Below are 21384 nucleotides of genomic sequence, written 5' to 3' on the forward strand. Positions count from 1 at the left end.
TATAATGAATGAAATATAAACGAGCAAAGGCTAGGGGTAAAATGGTAAATTTGGCCCATTTTTCTGGAAAGCTCCAGAAAAGTTGGGAGCCTTCCCGTTATTTTTTTAGCCAGGTGGATGGCTATGACTAGGGAAGGAGGAGATGCCCAATCAGAATGAGGGAAAGAGGGGAAATGAGCGAGAAGGAGAAGGAGGGGAACTGACCCAGACCCTCCCCTCTACCCATTTCCTGGCTCGATCGGACCCGGTTTTCAATGAGGGATTCCGACGAATTTCACTGATTTTCCAACAAATTTCAGCAATCAATCACTACCACACGACTCACCGACCCCTTCCTCTACATTTTCCACATTAAGTATACAAGAATTTGTCCCTATTTCATAGAGGACGACGACGTCGGGTCTGAGAGGGCCAAGGCTGTGATCTACCATTTCTGAGAATGATTCCTTCGACTAGCACCATCATTAGCTTCCTCTTAAGCCCATGAACAAGACCCAGACAAGTTGGGGGCAGTAGAGCAGATGAGACGTCAAATCGAAGTGCACCCATTTTAGGGTTTCCAACGGATCGAATGAATTTCGGAGGGTTTTCCGGCCGAATTGGTCTTCGGCCCAGGTATAAAAATTACTTCCCTCACTGAGATCTACCTGCCTGTAAAATTTGATAATTTTTGGAGTTAGGAAAATTTTTCGGCGAGTCGGGGCGATTCGTAGGGTGAGACCTCACCTAACCTTCCTAGGCTAAATTTGATACCCAGATTTCATATGTCATGTCCGATTGATGAAATCGTGTCGTTTAAACATAGTTTTGATAGAGGCCGCCACTTGATCATTATATGAATTGACTATCCGATCACTGGATCGTCACCAAACTTTAATACGTGATAGTACGTAATATTTGAGGACATTAGGAACTAACAAATTGGGAATCTAACGTATGGATCTTCCCGAATTGAATTTCTAAGTTTGTAAAACTAAATGTCGACCGCCATTTAATTTTAACGATTGGTAGAGATCCGACCGTTTGATCGTTCTGAAATTTTATGATATTATTTTAGAAGATTAACGAGACTCTTGGGAAGTTATAGATCAAAAATCTAATTGGTAGATCTTCTGGATTAGATTACTACGGTTGTGGACCCTACCCTCGACCTTGATCGACGGTTGACTTTTTAGTCAACTAGCCCGAGTTATTCTAGTGTCGTTGAGATTTCATGGAGCTTAATGGACTCATTGTGATGTCATGTATCTCGATTTACGTACTAGTGACTATAATATATGTGATTTCTTATTTTTATTTTTAGCCATCAATCTATGTTTATTAAATGTGATTGATGTACGTGGTTCACCTTAAGTTTGGCTATGTCCACGGGGTAGAGGAGTTCTCATTAGTAGTGAGGAGTTTACACAATACATAGGTTTAAGCATAATTATCATGAGTGGGTTCTAATGATGAGTTTAAGTACAATAATGTTAATTAATTGTAGGTGAATGACCCTCTTTTATAGTTGAGAAGAGTCTCCGGCTTTCGTTCACGGTCGATGGGGGACTCTAGGAGTTTTATTCTGACGTTGACACGTGTCATGATGTAATTGGCCTCCTAGTTGGAGGAAACTCTTGTGCTTTGGTAGGGGTGCCTCAGCATGAACCCTTTAGTGGGTCCTTGAATGTATGACGTTGACCGGTGCTTGGTAGTTTCGGGATTGGTCAAGTATGGTACAAACATAGTACATGCATGATTAGGGTTCATGACAGTATAAGGAGTGTACTTACTCGGAGTGGAAGACAATGAAGCCATGATTTTGTGTTCTCTTCTCTTGGATTCAGAAATAGTATCTCAATATGACTGGTATTCGATATGAGAATAGGAAGTACCCGAGAAGAGAGGCCAAAATCAATCTTATATGCTGCAACTGCATCTCCCTATTAGAGTGCGGTTGCTGTCAATTTGTTTAGGTTACAACTGCTCTTTATTTAAATTGATAACCACCTTTAGTTTTCCCTCTAATATAGAATTAATCCGGTGTAATTCATATAATTGAGTCCTTATACAATGCAACACTTCCACTTACATAATTACACTATAGTTTACATGACACTCAAATATAAGTCATTCTTACACAAGCTACACGGCACCAAAACATCAATTTGCATTCTTAATATTGATTTCAACATTTCAAGTATCCGTTATATGTTTGAAAGCCAAACATCTATTTCTCGATTGAAATCTAAAACATGTCGTGGACTTTGGTTATAAATTTTAGGGTTTACCAAATAGATCTTTAGTTGTATTATGAGTGATTATGATACCACATGAAAAAAGGAATCATAATCGACTAAAAACACTTATCTAGATTACAACCTCCGTTGAGCAATCTTCTGAGTATCTGCATTCTCCTTGTATCGTGACAACTTCATAGCATAAACAAATGATATTCTACTCTCTTTCACTTACCTTATCACAACTCTATTCAATGGGGGCTAGCTAGAAGGGTTATTTCTATATATCAAGTGAGAGAGTAGGGACCTTGTTATATGGTAAAAGAGGTGGAATCCGAGTAGGGAACTTCCCATCATGTAATTCTATTCAAACAAGACTTTATCACCTAACCTTTAGTATTCATATCTGATTAGGTTTACAAATCGTATCAGGATTGCTTTAGCTATAAATCCTAATAATACACTCTCCTTATTAGCATACAAGTATTATTGAAATCAATCTCTACAATCCTTAATTTGTATGAGACGTTACAAGTTGCAACTCTAACATAGACTTGGCAGCAAGGTGGTGGTGAGCCCCGTCATGGTAACCTGGGCTGGGCTATTGACACAAATTTCGGATCTTTTGAAACATTGGTGTTCTGGATGGGTGGTAAGTTTTGCATCTTCTTGATTTTACAGCATTTTTTCCATGTCATTCAACTAGATGCTTCAATCGATATTCAACCTGTTCACACGCTTGTTTGATCTTTCTTGGCAGTGGCTTGCTCTAGACAAAGAGTTGAAGAAACTTGTGGTTGAAACCCCTGCAAATGAAATAAACCCCAAAATATTCACTTCAATCAGCACGATGTAGTTTAGACTCCTCATGAACTGTTACTATTAGTTCCTTAGGGAAGGGTATATCTTGTTTCCTGTAATCATGTAGGCTACTGTTGGCTGTTGATTTATGACGGTTAGACTTAATATGAAACTTTAGCTACTCAAGTTGAAGATTTGTTGTTTTCTTGTTACCCCATCTCAAGAATTATTCAACATTAAGGACTTTGGGATTTACAAATGTTTCTGTTCTGGATCGCTTTGTCCAAAGAACTCGGTAGCAGTTGACCGATATCATATGCAGCACACAGTTATGGTTTTTGTTTCGCCTGAATTTTCTTTAATTTGATTAACTTGTGACAGGACCCATTGGTTACTAAGGGAGCATCTTTGGTTCCATTGCTTGGTATTGACGTTTGGGAGCATGCGTACTACTTGCAGGTAAATTTGAGCAAAGTCAATTTGCATCATCTATATTTTCCTAATAGGTATATCCTTCACTTATTTTCACATATCAGTTTGCAAGTGCAGTATATAAGAGTCAATACATATTGATACACTCTCTTAATTGCCTAATTGGTGAGCCTTGGAAGTCTAAGATATTGTTTATTTTGTGGAGTACAAGTGGATTGGGTAGGAGGGTTCTTAAAACTGTCTTTGTGAAGGACAAATCAGTTTTTGCTCCTTGGAGTTAAATTGTTTACGAGGGATAGGTCTTTTCGTGCGATGAAAAGTTTATAGTTAGGCCTTTGTTCAGACACTAACGAAGTGACACCGATTCTGTTTTCCTATTATGTTTGGTGTCTGTACACAGCCTCCATCTTTTTCTGTCAGTACTTGAATTAGCATCTGCAATGCCACGGAGACCTCAAACAAGCTCATTGTTTATTCAATTTAAAACTGTCGTCACTTTTTACCTAGTCAAATGATGATTTTTTGTAGAATACATGTCAGTGGTGTTTGCTCTTGTTAGCTGTCTATATTTTTAGTTTCTTGCTATCCTTTTCGTGTATCATGCGATATGAAAGTTTGAATTAAGACGCATCTGTTTTTCGAAGTTGCAGTACAAGAATGTGAGACCAGATTATCTGAAGAACATATGGAAGGTCATCAGCTGGAAGTATGCCAATTAAGTGTACGAGAAAGAAAGCCCTTGAGCTAAATCAGGTGGCGACATTTGCAGCTGGTTGAGTTCATGAAAACAAAACGACCAACGTGACAAATGAGGACGCTTATTTAATCACGGATACATCTCATCCCATATATGAAAACCAGATTAGTGTATGAGTTTATGTACTTATTTAATCACCTTTTTTCTTAAGTTCCACTAATTTGCTGGTTTGATACAATAAGCTACATCATTGGAGCTTTTGTCTATTTTTCTGGCTGAAATTTGCTTCTTGTTGTGTTTGAGGGATTTGCAGTTATTTTTTGTTGGTGTTTCAATTTGTGGCCCACGCGTTTTATTTCATCAGTTACGTGCAAACAAATGAAACTGATGAAGTTGCTGCTATAATTAAATAGAAATTTTGGTGCTTTTTTTATTTTTTTTGGGTGCATTTGAAACAATTGCAATTGTATATTCTGTTTTTAAGGGTGGGGTCATGGACGGAGTCACCTTGAGTTCAAAGGGGGTGGATGCCCCCACTCAGGTATTTTTGTGTGAAAAAATGTACTCTTTCAGTTATTTGTGTTATTAGTATTAACTCTTCTATGTGATATTTTCATCATTGAAAGAGCAATTTCGGTCATGAAAATTTTGAAGATCGATTGTGAAATTGTATAGAAGATCAATGAATGAATGATAACATGAATATTTTTATAAAGAGAGATATTTGATGGTATTGGTAATGAGATTGTCATATAACGCTTACAAAACATAAAAACGCATCGATGGATATTTGTATGAAAAACTTAAGGATTAATATATAAGTGTTCTTTTAATATATTCTTGAACTTTTTAATTTGTGACTTTGTTATTTGAAAATGCTCCTATGCATGCAGATTTCTAACTTCATTCCTGGGTAGGGTGAGGAGTTATTGTTGGTGATTCCACATATTATAGCTTTCGATTTGTCGTTCAACTTTAATGAGCATGGAAGCATAATTCAACGATTAAGCAGTAAGGAGATAAAATTTGGGTCCTTTAGCAATTCAAACAGGTCGCATTGGTAAATCCCACCACTAAATGTTCTTTTTGAAGGAAAATTACGGAGGATATCTACATACTCATTTTTACTTCTCGTATATTTTTTTAATTTTTGATCATCGGATCGGATGAATTAAAGGACATAAATTAACAAGGAGTGAGTGGATATCACACTCCTTGTTAACCTGTGAATTTCAAGATCTCATTATAGGAAAACTAGTAAAAAGAACTTTAAAATTTTGAATTTTAATTAGAAGTCATCTAATAACCTTATTTAATGATAAGACGACAGGAAAAAAAAATCCTAACTAAAAGCCATGCAAAACCAATCCTTAAATGGGGATACAAGTAAAGAAAAAAATCACTAGATCGTAGTACTAAGTGACTTTTTTAATGTTTACTTTATTTTACCTGACTAATAATTTAATGTTTTCTTTATTTTACCTGACTAATAATTATAGTCATTTAGTTCATAAAAAGTGATGGACGGTTCTGATGGGACCCCATATTCATCCATCCATCCATCTAACGGGACAAATAATTGTGTTTACATAAAGTTTACATGAATGCACTACCTTAATTACAAATATTTGTGTTTTCATTTCCTAAGTCCCTTTAAATTATGATGGACCGAATATATATTCATTATTTTCCATATTATTAAAGGATTTTTGAGTTCATTGCATTCAAATATTATTGTGGATATCATGCTACAAATGGTACTTGTAAAAGCGAAAAACCATCATACTTTACAAATATAAATATTTTCTTATGGTAAACATTTTGTGAACCCACGAATTTACATCTTGCATTCTATGCTAAATTATGTTGGACAAGGGGAGAATTCTAATTTGCTCTAATGTAAAGAAAATCTCTGCATTTTTTTGTAGGGAAGAAATAGTGACACTATAAAAAAAAAAACCATCCCCGATTTGACTACTGAACATTGACTATTTCTGAAATTGAACATTGGTACTATACTATTTCTAAAACTAAACACTGACTATTTCTAAAAATTGAACATAGGTATTATCACTGTTTCTTAAACTAAACACTAGTATTATCACTATTTCTAAAACTGAATATGGGAATTACACTATTTTTGAAACTGAACACGGTTACTATTTCTGAAACTGAACACAGATTGGTGTGCGCCTTCCATGCGCTTTTGGTTGAGTTTTTTTTCTTTTCTTTCTTTTGTGCTTATCATTAAATAAACTTGTTAGATGACTTTTAGTTAAAATTCAAATTTTTGAAATCATTTTCATTAATTTTTCTAAAAATATTTTGTGTTCAATTCTAGAAATAATCATTGTTCAATTCTAAAAATGGTCAGTGTTCATATGACATGACACAAACATAATAATTTATCCAAACTAAAGTTAAAACTACTATTTCGAAATTAAAATTAGCACTGCTTTTAAAACTGAAAAATAAAAAATTTCTTCATATTTGGTCTTGTGATATTATTATTTAGTTTGTTCTAAAAAAAAATAATGAAACAATGTTCAAATAAACAAACAATAAAATAAAATAAAATAAATAAAAAAATATATTGTTTATGAAGTGAGAGTAGAGTGACATGAGAGAGTGAGAATAGGTGACAGGAGATATAAGAGATAAAGAGCTCGTTTGAATGTGCTTTTAAAATGACTGAAAGCGCTTTTGGTGAAAATATTTTTTGAACCAATCCTTAGTAAAAATGCAAGTAAATCTTGAAAAAGCACTTAAAGTGCTTCCCAGAAGAAGCACATAAATGGTGCTTCTTGCAGAAAGCACTTAAAGTGCTTTTGGAACCCAAAAACATTTTCTATAAAAGCGCTTTCAGCCATTTTAAAAGCACATCCAAACGAGCCCAAAGTTGATGTGGAGGAGTGAGGAGGGAAAAAAAAGTGGAGAGAGAAAATTGATATGAACATGTGAAAGAGGGTAGAGAGAGAGAGAGAGAGAGAGAGAGAGGAATATAGGTAAATAATATGATTGGTGCTAGGGGTGGGTTTAGTTTCAATCGGTTTGGTTTTTTGCCGAAACTGAAACCAAATCGAAATTTTGGTTCAATTCGGTTCAATTCATTTTTTTCGGTTCGATTTTTTTTCGGCTTGGTTTCGGTTCGCTTCGGTTTTTTTTTATTTTTTATAAAACCTATTTATTTTAAATTTTTGAAAATTGGTCTATGCTCTACAACTTTGCTTCCAGTTTTTCCATTTCAAAGAAAGTAAAGGAAGAAAAAAAAGAGAAAGAGAAAGAAGATGCAAGAAGGAACAAAGAGAAAGAAGATGTAGGGAGGGTCGGGTGGGGAGAAAAAAAAGGAAGAAAGAAGAGGGTCGAGTGGGGAGAAGAAAATGGAAGAAAGAAGAGGGTTGGTGGGGGAGAATAAAAAGGACTTGGATTATAGGTTAATGGTTGGCCTAAAATAAAATCTTAAAACTTGGGTCTAAACTTAAAATTGGGCTTGGAATATAAACACTCAAATATTAAATAAATGTATAAAATTAATTATATTTAATTCAGTTTGGTTCGGTTTTTGAATCATCAAAACCGAACCAATAACTTTTAGTTCAGTTCGGTTTTCTTAATTTGGTTCTTTTTTTTTTTTTTTTTTTTGTGTTTGATTCGATTTTTTCAACCCACTCCTAATTGGTACGAGTAGAGCGAGGAGGGAGGAGAGAGAGAGAGTGATGTGATGCATGAGACTGTGCATCAATTTTAGTTAGTTTTATTTTTTTTTTTAATTATATTAAATTATTTTGGCATTTTTATTAAAGTTTAAGTCTTTTTATTAAAATTTAAGTCATTTTCATTAAATAAATGCCTTTTGCATTTAAGTTTTAGGTCTTCAAATTTCCCCTGTAGGGAAGTTAACAAAGATTTGCATGCGTGGTGGCAAACACTTTAAGTCGTTAATTTACATGACCTAATAGTACTAATAGCAGCATATAGAGCTGTTAGAGAGCAATGACAATATTATTGGTGCAAAAATTCTTCATCCTTCTGTCTCCAATTTGAACAGGTGTCCATCCCGCTGTTTCTTCATTGGCGTTGATTACAAATTACATTAAATTGTCTTCGTTCTCGTTGATTACGAATTACATTAATGAAATATTGTTACATTACTATTACGAGATGCCAAGAGAATATGGTTCAATTATGCACGCATTTGTAATGCAATTTTATTGTATGTTATATACAAAGTAATTGAATCCCTTAACTTATGAGTCTGGGGAGAGATTGAGATTCTTAATAGATGAAAGCAAGTCTGAAGGGACTCGCTTTTGTCAGAGGTGTTTTAAAAGACTTGCCCGATTAGAGAAGGAAGGGATAACCCATGGAATATTGTATCCTTCACAAAGAAGTATTTACCAAGGGCTTTAAAGGGCAGATAAACGTGTTGGCATCAGAAACTTTTGACTACCCTGGAGCACCGCGTACTTCAGAGTGTAATGACTTCCTCAGACAGATAAGGAATGATCGAAATGGGTAAGAACCATAAATGAACAAACTTTGTTTTATTTTTGTTATTGTTTAATAGTATTTTAATTAGGGTGATTTCGTATAAAATCAATAAAAAGTTACAATATTAACAATATATCAACAATATTTATATTAATAAATAGGTCAATAATGTATTGTGATACTTAAATGCATTTAAAATAAACAAAAATTACAAAATCTACCACTACAGCTGTCACTCACTTCAACTAACATCTCATTTCTCTTTTTTTATTTATTTATTTATATTTTGGAATAGATGAATATGGATTCAGACACTTTGTTGCAGGTCCGTTTCTTGATTTTGTTTTTTACATTTGTATCCAGACAATGTGTTGCAATGTCCGTTTTCTGGTTTCGTTTTTTTCTGTCATTCACACGCCTCATATGCTTCACACCTTGCGTGACTCTTAATTTTACATTTACATTCAGACATTGCAATGCAGTGTCCGTTTTCTCATTCTATTTTTTACATTTGGATTCAGACATTTTAATGTAGTGTCCGTTTCTTGGTTCACTTTTTTTACTATTAAATATCTAGGCTCGAAATAAAGTATCGTTGGTCTCCTTCTCATCATGGTTAAATCACTTTTATTTTGCTAGGAAAGTAATAAATTTATTTTTTTTCTGCACCATTCGGCCGTAATACTCAAGAAAATAAATGCCGTCTGCATATACTCTCACTGGATTATTGTTCTTTTTTAGCTGCAATGTGTATTGTACTAAACATATTTCGTCCAGGATGCTGTATCTATGAAATGACTTCTCATGTCTGTTTCTGTTGTGTGTATTTTCTTAATCTGTTTCTTGTTAAAGAAAGTGTTTTATATTCCTCTGCATTTATAAATTTCAGTTTGGAATAAGCCTTGTTGGTCTTCTCCTCATCATGGTTAAATCAATTTTATTTTCATTTACTAGGAAAACAATAAATTTTATTTCTTTACCACTGGGCTGCACAAACTGATACTCAAGGAAATAGAGGGGGCAACAAACAGCGATTATCGGCTAAAAATTGGAAAAAAATAAAGGCGAAAAATAACATCATTACTGTTGGTGGATACCCTACTTTCATTGCAAATCCATCCAAAGTGCTCCATAAAATATACAATTCCGTGGAGAACAAGTCTTAGTGGTCAAAAGAGAGTAGAATATAAATACGTGTAACATTTGTAAAGAATGTTGTGTTATTCGAGATATGTGACTTCAACGTCATTGCATGTAAATTGTAATTGCTACAAGGAAGCCATCGTACGTAAAAAGATGCTTACCACCTTGTTTGAACCTGGAATTTACATTTTGGCCGAATGAATGCTTAATCATCGATGACTTGCAATTGAAATAATAATAAATAAATAAAATATGAGGATGAAATGTTTTAAAAATATATGAAGTTACCATTGCATCCAAATCTGAAGAGGTAAAATGTAATTACCCTTTAATATTTGTGTAGTAAATAAATATTCATCTAACAATAATTAACGCAAGGAAAATTTTATTTGAACCCATATAATCTCTTTCTACACCCAACTTAAATTTTAAATGTGATTCATCATTTTTATCCTATTACATAATTATCATCAAGTACAAAATGAAATTAATAAATAAACTAAAATTTATCAATAAACCCACACCCAAACTAAACCCTAATATCAAGCAATGTTTATCCTACATTCATTCCGCTAAAATCCTAAGAGCCCTCATAGAGAAAAGAAGTTTTTTGTATTGATGTATGGTGATTTTGAATTTGAAGTTTTGAATCCTCCAACTAAGGCATGAATCGATTTATTCAAATTTTTTTCGTTTGATTTCAAATGTTTTTAGAGTTGAAAGATAGGTTTTGAGTTTCAAATCACGTTTTCAACACGGGAAGCTGAGAAGATGAATTTTTTGGGTTTCACTGTGTAGATGGTGGCAAGGCCTCCCCTTGGACGTGGACTGTGTTCTTGGTTGAATATTTCAACAGAGAAGAAGTGTTTGCCCAACTTGAGAACGAGGTGAGTGTTCCCGAGGCGGCATGCGCATTATTATAGTTACTGCAGAAGGAGTAGAATATGGTACAGAAAAGGCATCCATTTCCGTCTCACCATATATACCCTTTCCAATAGCACCTTCAGAACATAAATGTCAGTTATGATTACGCCCCGCCTGAGATGTATTTCCATTGTGAGACTTAAATACTTCATTATGAAGAGATTCTAAGTAACATTTCGATGAAGAAGATATAGATGATAAGCAAGTCCTGGTGGGGTTTTACAAAGTGAGCAAAAAAATTTGTAGAGTCTTGTCCATTACACAACCAACCAACTGATGTGGATGAAGCCACTCAACTAGTAGTGGTGAGAATTACATGAGGAACATTAAAGGTTGGATACAGAGGGAGATTCAGAAACTTAAACTAACATATTATAAAATTGCCCTGATAATTGATTTCACTATGAGCAGTTATGTGAATTGCAGTAGGGAGCTCTGACGTGACAAGAGCCTGAGAGAGGATCCTCGCTGGATCGTCTTTGTGAGGATTCTAGAATTCTCAAATCACATTTGTTCATCGTACATCGTGCGGTCAAAAATCATTGTAAATTTTTTTATTTAAAATTGAATATAAACAGTACCTGATGAAAACTGACCGCAAGATGTACGGGGATCCTCACAAAAAAGATCCAGCGAGGATCCTCACTCTTTCAGAGAGAGTATGAGTAAAAGTATTTAGTAGAAACTCGAAAGCTTTCATTCTCATAAACCAGTAGAAATTTCACCAAATTAGTAATTTGAGATTTTATTTTTTAAATGGGTGCAAAAATAAATTGACATTTTGAATTGGGTTTGTGAGGGTAATTTTGGTAGTAAATTTGGGTTTGAAGAGATATTGATTCTTTAATTAAAATTGATATGAGTGTAGAGAGTAAGTTGGGTGTAGAAAGAGGTTATATGGGTTCAAATAAAACTGTACGAAAATATTCAACCTTGGTATTACACATTATAAGATCAAAACAAGGGGTTTTTGAACTTTAACCCTTAAAAGATTGAAATTTATTAAAAATCTAGTGTTAGATTAAATATTGATTATATTCACTACATGTGTACTTTAATTCATATTTATATTTTATTATCTAATGTGTTTTATTCAATGTTCCCCATTAAATATTTTAATTTATTAATATACACATTTGAATTTATTAATTTTATTTAACTTTCTTCAATTATGTTTTATAAATGTGCCTAAATGAGAAAATATTAAACAGCATTGACACACAAGAAAAATATATAAATACATAAGTGTATCGAAAATATAATAAAATGAATTGATGTATCTAAATTTTTGTATTGAAATATATTATATTGAATTAATATACCTACATTTTTCGCACTTAGTGGGAAAAAGTTTTGTTGTTGTTGTAATATACCTACATTTAATTCAGACACTGCAATGCAATGTCCGTTTCCTGATTCTGTTTTTATGCAATATCTGATTTGGGCTTCAATTAAAATATGTCAAATTACAATCTATCTTTCTTCCTATCACATCCCGACCCGGGGGAGACCACCTCCCGGGCCCAACTCCACCACCGTAGCACGATATTGTCCGCTTTGGGCTTACCATTCCCTCACGGTTTTGTTTTTGGGAACTCACGAGCAACTTCCCAGTGGGTCACCCATCATAGGATTGCTCTAGCCCCCTGCTTGCTTAACTTCGGAGTTCCTACGGAACCCGAAGCCAGTGAGCTCCCAAAAGGCCTCGTGCTAGGTAGGGATCGGAATATACATTTAAGGATCACTCCTCTGGGCGATGTGGGATATCACAATCCACCCCCCTTAGGGGCCCGACGTCCTCGTCGGCACACTCGCGACCAAGGTTAGGCTCTGATACCAAATTGTCACATCCCGACCCGGGGGAGACCACCTCCCGAGCCTAACTCCACCACCATAGCACGATATTGTCCGCTTTGGGCTTACCATTCCCTCACGGTTTTGTTTTTGGGAACTCACGAGCAACTTCCTAGTGGGTCACCCATCATGGGATTGCTCTAGCCTCTTTCTTGCTTAACTTCGGAGTTCCTACGGAACCCGAAGCCAGTGAGCTCCCAAAAGGCCTCGTTCTAGGTAGGGATCGGAATATACATTTAAGGATCACTCCCCTGGGCGATGTGGGATATCACACTTCCTCCATCCCAAAAAATCAACTTGCACATTCCTAAAACAAGACCCAAATTGAAAATAAACTAATTTCAATTTTTCCATTCTTTCTCCTTCTGTATATGAATTCAAACAACAACACCCCCCCTCTTGATCTCTCATTGCTATTATGAACTCAAATGACAACCGCTTGTCCAACCAAGAATTGATGAGATTAAGCATGGATTAATTAAATTCAGTGGTAGATAGATGAGATGTAACAGTTGATCAACAAATTTAGTGGCGGCGATGAGATTTTCATGCCCGCTACTACAACCGAAGAGATTTTTATTGCTAGGCTTCCAATTGTGGATTCATGGCAATTATTTTAAGCAACAAGCATTAATCGCGGAAAGGGGAAAGGAGAACAAGTCTTAGTCATGGTTATTCTTGTTGGTCAAAAAGAAAAATTTACCACAATGGTGGAAAGGTGTTGTGTCCTTGCATGACGGTGTGGATTCGAACCCTATCGGTGACTAATCTGACATCTAACTTACTAACGTTATCGCTCGACTAAAAAAATATTAGTATGTTATCTATATATGGTAAGAATCATTAGCCCTTGATCCAGGTTGTCGGAACTCCTAGCTATGTGTCCTGAGCTTCTTGCTGATATACCTTATGGTTCAAAATCAGATATTTGTAAGTTTTGTAACTCTTAATCTGTTTCTGTTGTGTTTGTCTGTTTCTTTTTAAAGAAAATGTTTCATGTTCTTCCACATTTATACTGTCGGTGGATACCCTTCTTTGCATTGCAAGTCCATCCAAGGTGCTCTATAAAATGTACAATTCCGTGGAGAACAAGTCTCAGTGGTCAAAAAGAGCGTAGAATATAAATACGTGTAAAGATTTTTAAAGAATGTTGCGTTATTCGAGATGTGTGACCAACGCCATTTCATGTAAACTGTAATTGCCGCAAGGAAGCCATCGTATTTGAAAAGATCTTTGTCGCCTTGTTTGGATCTGGAATTTACATTTCGGCCCAATCAACGTTTAATCCATTGATGACTTGCAATTGAAATAGAGATGTGATATTCACGTACCTTTTTTTACTTCTCACATATTTTTTTAATTTTCGATCATCGGATCGGATGAATTGAATAAGATCAAAGGTTATAAATTAATAAGAAGTGTGTGAGAAGTAAAAAAGGGTGTGTGAAAAGTAAAAAGAGGTGTGCGTGGATAGCACACCCCTTGAAATAATAACAAAATATATAGGGTTGAAATGTTTTAAAAATATATAAGGTTACAATTGCATCCAAATCTGATGAGATAAAATGTAATTACCCCATAATATTTGTGTAGTAAGTAAATATTCATCTAACCATTATTAATGCAATTGTACGTAAATATTCAACATTGGTATTACACATTATAAGATCAAAACAAGGGGTTTTTGAACTTTAGCACTTAAAAAGACTGAAATTTAATAAATAAAAAAATCTAGTGTTAGATTACATATTGATTATAGTCCATAGATGTGTACTTTAGTTCATATTCATATTCTATTTTTATTTTATTATCTAATGTGTTTTATTCAATGTTCCCCATTAAATATTTTAATTTATTAATGTATTTTATTTAACTTTCTTCAATTATATTTTATAAATGTGCCTAAATGAGAAAATATTAAACAATAGTGACACATAAGAAAATATTTATTGATTCATCCATGAGAGAGAGAGAGAGAGAGAGAGATTTGAGTTATCTTCACGCGCATAAAAGGAGCATTTTTGGGAGAGATGATCATGGGAAATGGATCCTCTCTGGATCCATTATGTGGGGATCCTAGAGATCATTGCATCTCAGCCGTTCATCGTGTATCGTTCGGTCAGAAATTATTTAATTTTTATTATTTGAAATTAAACATAAATAGTAACTGACGAAAACTAGCCGCACAATATAAAATGAACGGTTGAAATGTGGGGATCACTAGCATAAGGATCCATTTCCATGATCATGGACTTTTTATGATTTAATTTGGGGTAAAAGGGTAATTTCATAACTATTTATATGGGCTTGAAACTCAAGTAACATTCCTAATGAAGATAAGAATATTTAAAGAGTAAAGTTTTTATTGACCTTTTACTAAATTTACTTAATTAAAACATTAAAATATAATCAATAAATGAGGTGCATAATGTTGGTATAAAAGGCTTTCTGATGAACAAGGGGCTCTTGCCTCTTGCCTCTTGGGTGATAAATTTAATCAACTCTCTGCGCGCGAGATCACTCAGTATGCATTATATACATTTTGTCAAAGTTATATTAGTATTTTTATGTGATTGACCACATCCTGTTTATTCTTCTTCATGTTCAAACACCAGTCTCCATTGCTCAGTAGTTTTAGTTTACATGAAATGAAGTAACGGTGGATGTTGTGCTTTGGTTTCACAGCAGGATATGCTATCTTTAGACTCTATTCTACAGAGAGATGGTCTGGTATCTATATGGGATGGCGATCGTCTCAGTGATAGGTACCGGAACATAACCAGGCAAGTGATTCAAGCACTAATTTGACATCTTAATTAGATTATGATTATTGTATAGGTAATGAATATCATCTAATTGTTATTTTTATTCTCTAGGCTTGTTTTACAAGAATTGTACGGACGTGACAATGATCGTGGCTCCTTGAATCCGAAATGTATCTTTCTAACAAATGGAGAACCAAGGATAGAATCTTCACCAAATTCGCCAAAGACATTCCGAGAACAATTCATCCCTTTAACTGTCCGCATGCTCCGCCGTAGAAATAACCCGGAAAAATCAGAGCTAACGCATTTCATCAAGATGGCCCGGAAAAGGGAGTAAGGATTTAGTTTATTAGTATTTACGAAATTTTTAAATATCTTTCTTTTCTTAATAGTAGTAATGACTTCATTTATTTTTACTTCAATTAAAAAAACAGGATAACATTCAAAAAGTTGTTCCATCATCCTCTCCTTCAATCAACTGCCGAACGCTTCATTTTCCAATCCGAGCTATACACCACTTGAATAATAACAGGAGAACTCGGAATTGGAAACAAGAGTATGAAAAAAAGTTCAACACAAGAGAGGTTAACTTTGATTCACAGATCCAAAAATCTTTTTATAAAGACGGTCTCAAGTCGGTGCTTAATTATGAGCAGGGAAGGGGATACAAAAATACCGTTGTGGGTGTCTTGCAGTTCTCAAAGAATGTTGCTAATCACATCTATCGGCATTCGACAACACGCATGGTATGCTTCTGTTCTGCTTGTCAAGGTGTATTACTGATTAATTCTACTAATACTAGAAAAGTAGAAATTAAGTGATCTAAATCATATGTTACAATTTTTTTTGTTTTTATATTAGGGGTTTTTAACTTTAATCCTTGAAAAAGATTGAAATTAAATAAAAACCTGACGTTAGATTACTTATTGATTATAGTCATTTGATGTGTTCTTAATTCAAATTATTTAATGTGTATTTTATTCAATGTCTCCCATTAAAATATTTGAATTTGTTAATATACACATTTTAATTTTTTTTTTTTATCAAAAAAGGTTTTTTTCATTTATTAATTTTATTTAACATTCTTCAAACTTGAAAGACTCAATTAATGTACCTAAATGTTAGTACCGAAATGTATCATCTTGAATTAATGTACCTAAATATTTGTACCAAAATGTATGTATCTAAATGTATTATATTGAATTAGTATACCTAAATGTGTGTACCAAAATTGATGTACTAAAATATATTAAATGAATTAATGTACCTAAATGTGTTGTACCAAAATTGATGTAGTAAAATATATTAAATGAATTAATGTACCTAAATGAAGAAGACAAAGTATATTGAAATATATTGTATAACAGAAATTAGTTTATCTAAATGTTTACAACAAAATATATTATGATGAATGAAATGAAAATAATAATTATAATGAAATATAATTAATACATTAAAATTAGGAATAATAAGAGAAATAATTTTTTGACTACATCGATATTTTTACACTAAAAGGAGGAGCAGTTTGGCTAAGCCACACAATGGGCAGCCTAATTTGATATCGAATTCGCTATCCACGAGATTTGAACCTAAGATCTCTCACTTTCAAGTGAAGAGGAATACCACCAAACCGTAATATCGAGTGACAAAAGAGAAATAATTAAAACAACATAATATAATTAATAAATGAGGTGATTAATGTGTCAAGGTATTAAAATTAAATTTTGATCTTACTCATAGTTTTAGTCTAAAAGTTTTCTTGGCAAGATTAGAATAAAGTTTCCTATTTACATTATCATATTATTTGATTTGTATGCAGACTGAAAAGGAAATCGAGAACGAGCTGACCAAAATGTTTCCAACTCGACTGATCGACTTGTACGAGTTTCTAGTTAGCACGAATACTAGCATGGATTTTCTTGACTGAAATACTGAGGTAATATCTCGTATATGTCTATGCAGATTAACACCGATTGCATAGGTTTTTTTTATTGATATCTTTTATTATTTTATTGATACAATAAATAGAGATTAAAAATAGTTTTTATTTATTTATTTAATGATATCGATTATTATTTTATTGATACAGTAAATAAGAAGAAGAAGAAGAAGAAGAGGGCTCTTATTGGGTGTTATCATTTGCTAGCTTCAACGCCATCTGAACCTAGTTTTCATGGAGTAACGTTCACTAAAGTCAGTAATATTGGATGTATCACTTGTTAAGATAAGTTGTTCTTAATTAATCAAGGTTTTTTTACCTCAGCCAACTTTCTTCCCGGCAACTTGCAGCGGTGGTTGCAGCGGAGGATACAGTGGATCCGGTTGTTTTTGGTTTTCTTTTTGTTTGGGCTTCTTTTGGTTTGTTTGGTTGCCCCACTGCTGTTTGTTTGTGTTTTTGGGCATGTGTTATAAATTTTGTTGTTAGTAATGAAAGTCACCTTTGATAAAAAAATAAAAAAAAGTAAAATATAGGCTTTTTTTTTTTTTTTTTTTTTTTGAGTGAGTTTAGTTATCTAATCAGAGAATTCTGGACCTCCACTTCAAATGCTTGCCTAGGCCCTCAAATTCTATAAGTCTGGACCCTCAAATTCTCAAGGCTGAGCCCGTATCATACTACTCAGGGTGTGTTGTGTTTCTATTGGAATTTTGGACAGAAAACTAGAACAAGGAATGAATCAATGAGCACCTTAAAGCGAGATAAAAAATAAAAGAATAAAAAAAAGCCTTACCCTGCCTCCGATGGTGGCTCACGATTCCTTCCGTTGGTGCGAGATCGAGCCCTCACATAGCATTCCATGGCGGATTGGTCTTGCAACTGGTGAAATTCAAGTGAAAAACAGAACTTGCATCGGATGATGATTTACAATTGGAGTACATATTATATAAAGAGCATTTCAGACAAGACACGGGACTTAATTATGTGCAATTTTCATCTTGTTAATATTACTTAACTTCCCGGCTGCTTTCGAGACGCTGATGAGTGCATACATATTACTTAACTTCCCGGCTGCTTTCGAGACGCTGATGAGTGCATACAAATTTGGCGTAATTCCTTCTTTCTGCATTTTTGTTAGAATAAAATTGATTAATTCAGACACATCTCTATAATTGTAGCATGTATTATAAAAATGTTATTCTCAATTGTAATTAGTATAGGATTCTTACGTAAATAAAAAATCATATATATATAGTAATATTTTTCACATATCAGTGCAAAGAATCATAATACTACTGCATGTTAGTTTCCTAACTTTGAAGATTGCAAACACTCATACCCAATCAAACAAACAAACTTAATTTTGGTGCACTAACTTTATAAACTTAAAAAGTAGATAACAAAAAAACATCCAATATGTTTCGAACTCAAAACCTTTGAAAATAGGAAACATTAGTAATATTTTAATTTTATAGATAATAAATTTGAAAAATAATAAATAATAAAGAAAATACAACATTAAAATAATGAAGATGCTCAATTTAAATTTTGTCTCCTGAAAACAAAAATCTACATCAACAATAACAATAAAATTAAAAAAAAATATTACTAGTAATTTACAACCGAAATGCCAATTTATATGTAACATGATATGAAAAGACAGTGGAGGGCCTAAAAACTAAGCTCACACGTGTACATAATATCGTTTCATCCAAAAAAAAAAAAAACAAAAAAGGAGATCCCGCAAAGGTATCAGACGTAACGCCTCGTACAACAACCTCCATCCCAATTCAACACAATCCCAGAATAAGCAAATTTATCCCACCATATCGCAAAAGAACTTAAACCCATCAAGGAACAAACCGCTCTCTGTCACCGTCAAATATTTTCCTCTGCGGCATTTCATCACGACGACCTGTGCCGAAATCCGAGCATTTCGAATAGGCACGAGCTACATGGTTCAACACCTCCAGCAAGTTCTGGTCCGAAGGCTCGGATTTTAACGCCGACCCATGAACAGATTTCACATCTACCACACAACCCATGTCGTCGCAACCATGCAAGATAATTGCTAAAATAGCTTTGAAAAATGAAGCCAACTCCTTTGATTTGCTGGATACTTTTTCTAACAAACTCCTTTTACGAAAGAAGCCAGAAAACTTCCTATAAAACTCCTCTTTCAAGAAGCCAACTATAAAACTCATCTTCATCTTTCAAGGCAAGAAAATGGCAAAAAGGAAAAAAACTAAAGAAAAAAAAAAGATTTAATCTTTAAACCGACAAAATTTAGGGATAGGCATATCTGATAAGCATCTTTGATCCGGCATTGATGAACCATTCAATCCAAAAATACTCCACCTCTCAATTTCTCATACTACAAGAACCAGACTAAAAGCTCCACAAATGGCAAAACCAAAGAAAATCCATATCAAATTAGACGAAGATTCACTTAATTAGAACCCAGAAAGGCAGGAAGCTCAAATACCCATGAATAAAGCAAGCTTTTTATCCAAAAATAAAAGTTTTGAAGGAGTCTGCAGTAAAAAGACCAAGTTCTTGGTGATGGCGATGAAGAAAACCCAAAAGGCAGTGAAAAGAATTTGTAAAATCAATCCAAAGAGAAAGAAGTAGGAGAAGAAGCAATACCTTCACTTGGGAGAAGCTGGCCAGAGAAGGGTTGGGGAAAGAAGCCATGCTTTCAGTTTTAGCGTATTTTGAGAACCGACTAAATAGTAAATAATACCGAGGTTTTGGAGCGGAAAAGTTAAACGGAGCCGTATAAATAGGCTTGCCCTAATAAATTTTCCGGTGGCTATTAACATATAATAGCATCAAACACCGGAGTCGTATAAAACTCATCTTCATCTTGAATTCAACGCAAGCACGGAGGTTGAAAATATATACGTATTAAACAATAAAAGATAAAACTCCTTTCAGTTGGAGAAGAAGCAATACTTTCAGTTGGAGAGACGATGGCCGCACAGGCAGATCTCCAGAGAAGGGCTGGGGAAAGAAGCGATGCTTTCAGTTTTAGCGTATTTTGTTAACCAATGGCTATAACTCATCTTCATCTTGAATTCAAGGCAAGCACGGAGGTCGAAAATATAGTATGTATTGAAAAATAAAGGGGTTTTATTATAAATTATCTCTGTAATTGAAAATCAATCAATGTAATCCTTGAAATCGACGTTGTGTTATAAATAAAGGTGTCGTAAATCAATGTGGTTATTTCGTCACAATTCTGTTAAGTGCTGATGTGAAACATAAATGTGTCTCACAAGATTTACCGGTTTTTATTACAAATGCTACATGAAATTGACCCACACCATCAAGATGGTCCCTGAAATTGAAAATCAATCAATATAATCCTTGAAAATAGGTGTTACAAATCAATATGGTCAATATGCCCCAATTATATATATATATATATATATATATAAATTATTATGTGTTGATGTGGGTTTAATAATTAATTAAAAAATTTGTCTAAATATTTTTTTTCCACAATTTTTTTTTTCTTCTTATAGTATGGCCTACTCCGAAGAGATATCCCTTTAATAAATTCTCAAAGATACAAGACTTAACCAAGGTCTAAGAGAGGGTTTGGAAATAATTTTCAACCAACAATAGACGCGCCTCGATTAGAACCTTACTATCTTAAGGCAGATCTCTCTGTTCTCTACGTCACCAGACCACCAGGAAAGCGTCCAACAAGCTATCCAAGATTAAGGTTGTGAGGATGTTGACCGTCTAAATATTAACGGTGATGTCACAGAAGTGGTTGCCAATCCAAGTTGTCACCAAAGGTGATCTCGATCTAGATCCAATTCGGTGAAGAATGTCAAAGTGTGTAAATATGGATGTATTAAAATTTTTTTTAGAGAATAGACATGGAAGACTACCATAGATGGAGGTAGAGGAATGTGAACTGGGATCGGAATGATTGTGGGACTAAAGTTTTGGATTGACAATCTTTTTATTAATTATTAAAAAAAAATTTGAGTGACATATTAATATATCACATCAACACATAATAATTTTTTTTTTTTAATAAAACCAAAAGAAACGGGCAATAATCTGAGGATATACGAGATAAAGTCTTAGATTCAGAAGAAGCCCATG

The 21384-nt window shown here is 33.9% G+C and overlaps 1 protein-coding gene and 2 long non-coding RNA genes across 6 annotated transcripts in view; 2 read left to right on the forward strand and 1 right to left on the reverse strand.

Moving 5' to 3' along the window:
- The window catches only part of LOC103953755 (superoxide dismutase [Mn], mitochondrial-like), a 70989-nt gene extending 66541 nt beyond the window's left edge, over positions 1 to 4448 (forward strand). The window contains exons 4-6 of the mRNA XM_048590821.1: positions 2980 to 3033; positions 3399 to 3479; positions 4103 to 4448. Of these exons, the coding sequence (XP_048446778.1) occupies positions 2980 to 3033; positions 3399 to 3479; positions 4103 to 4171 (204 nt within the window). The 3' untranslated portion in view covers positions 4172 to 4448. The remainder of the gene's footprint in view (positions 1 to 2979; positions 3034 to 3398; positions 3480 to 4102) is intronic.
- Positions 2484 to 20357, reverse strand: LOC125480227. Of its 2 annotated transcripts, none has more exons than XR_007260618.1 (3): positions 19909 to 20357; positions 18056 to 18141; positions 2484 to 3025 (listed from the first exon to the last, which is right to left on the reverse strand). It is a non-coding gene; the product is annotated as an uncharacterized LOC125480227 (long non-coding RNA). The 2 variants fall into 2 exon arrangements; XR_007260619.1 differs by having other exon boundaries at positions 2485 to 3025; positions 20218 to 20357.
- Positions 12721 to 17887, forward strand: LOC103940642. 3 transcript variants are annotated; one of them, XR_007260615.1, is made up of 5 exons: positions 12726 to 15085; positions 15247 to 15659; positions 15761 to 16072; positions 17146 to 17262; positions 17416 to 17887. It is a non-coding gene; the product is annotated as an uncharacterized LOC103940642 (long non-coding RNA). The 3 variants fall into 3 exon arrangements; XR_007260616.1 differs by having other exon boundaries at positions 12721 to 15085; positions 15250 to 16072; XR_007260614.1 differs by having other exon boundaries at positions 12724 to 15085; positions 15247 to 16072.
- Positions 20358 to 21384: the final 1027 nt, after the last annotated feature.

The sequence above is a fragment of a genome, unplaced genomic scaffold (assembly GCF_019419815.1).
Source record: "Pyrus x bretschneideri cultivar Hongxiangsu unplaced genomic scaffold, Pyrus_bretschneideri_v1 Contig32, whole genome shotgun sequence".
Taxonomy (NCBI): domain Eukaryota; kingdom Viridiplantae; phylum Streptophyta; class Magnoliopsida; order Rosales; family Rosaceae; genus Pyrus; species Pyrus x bretschneideri.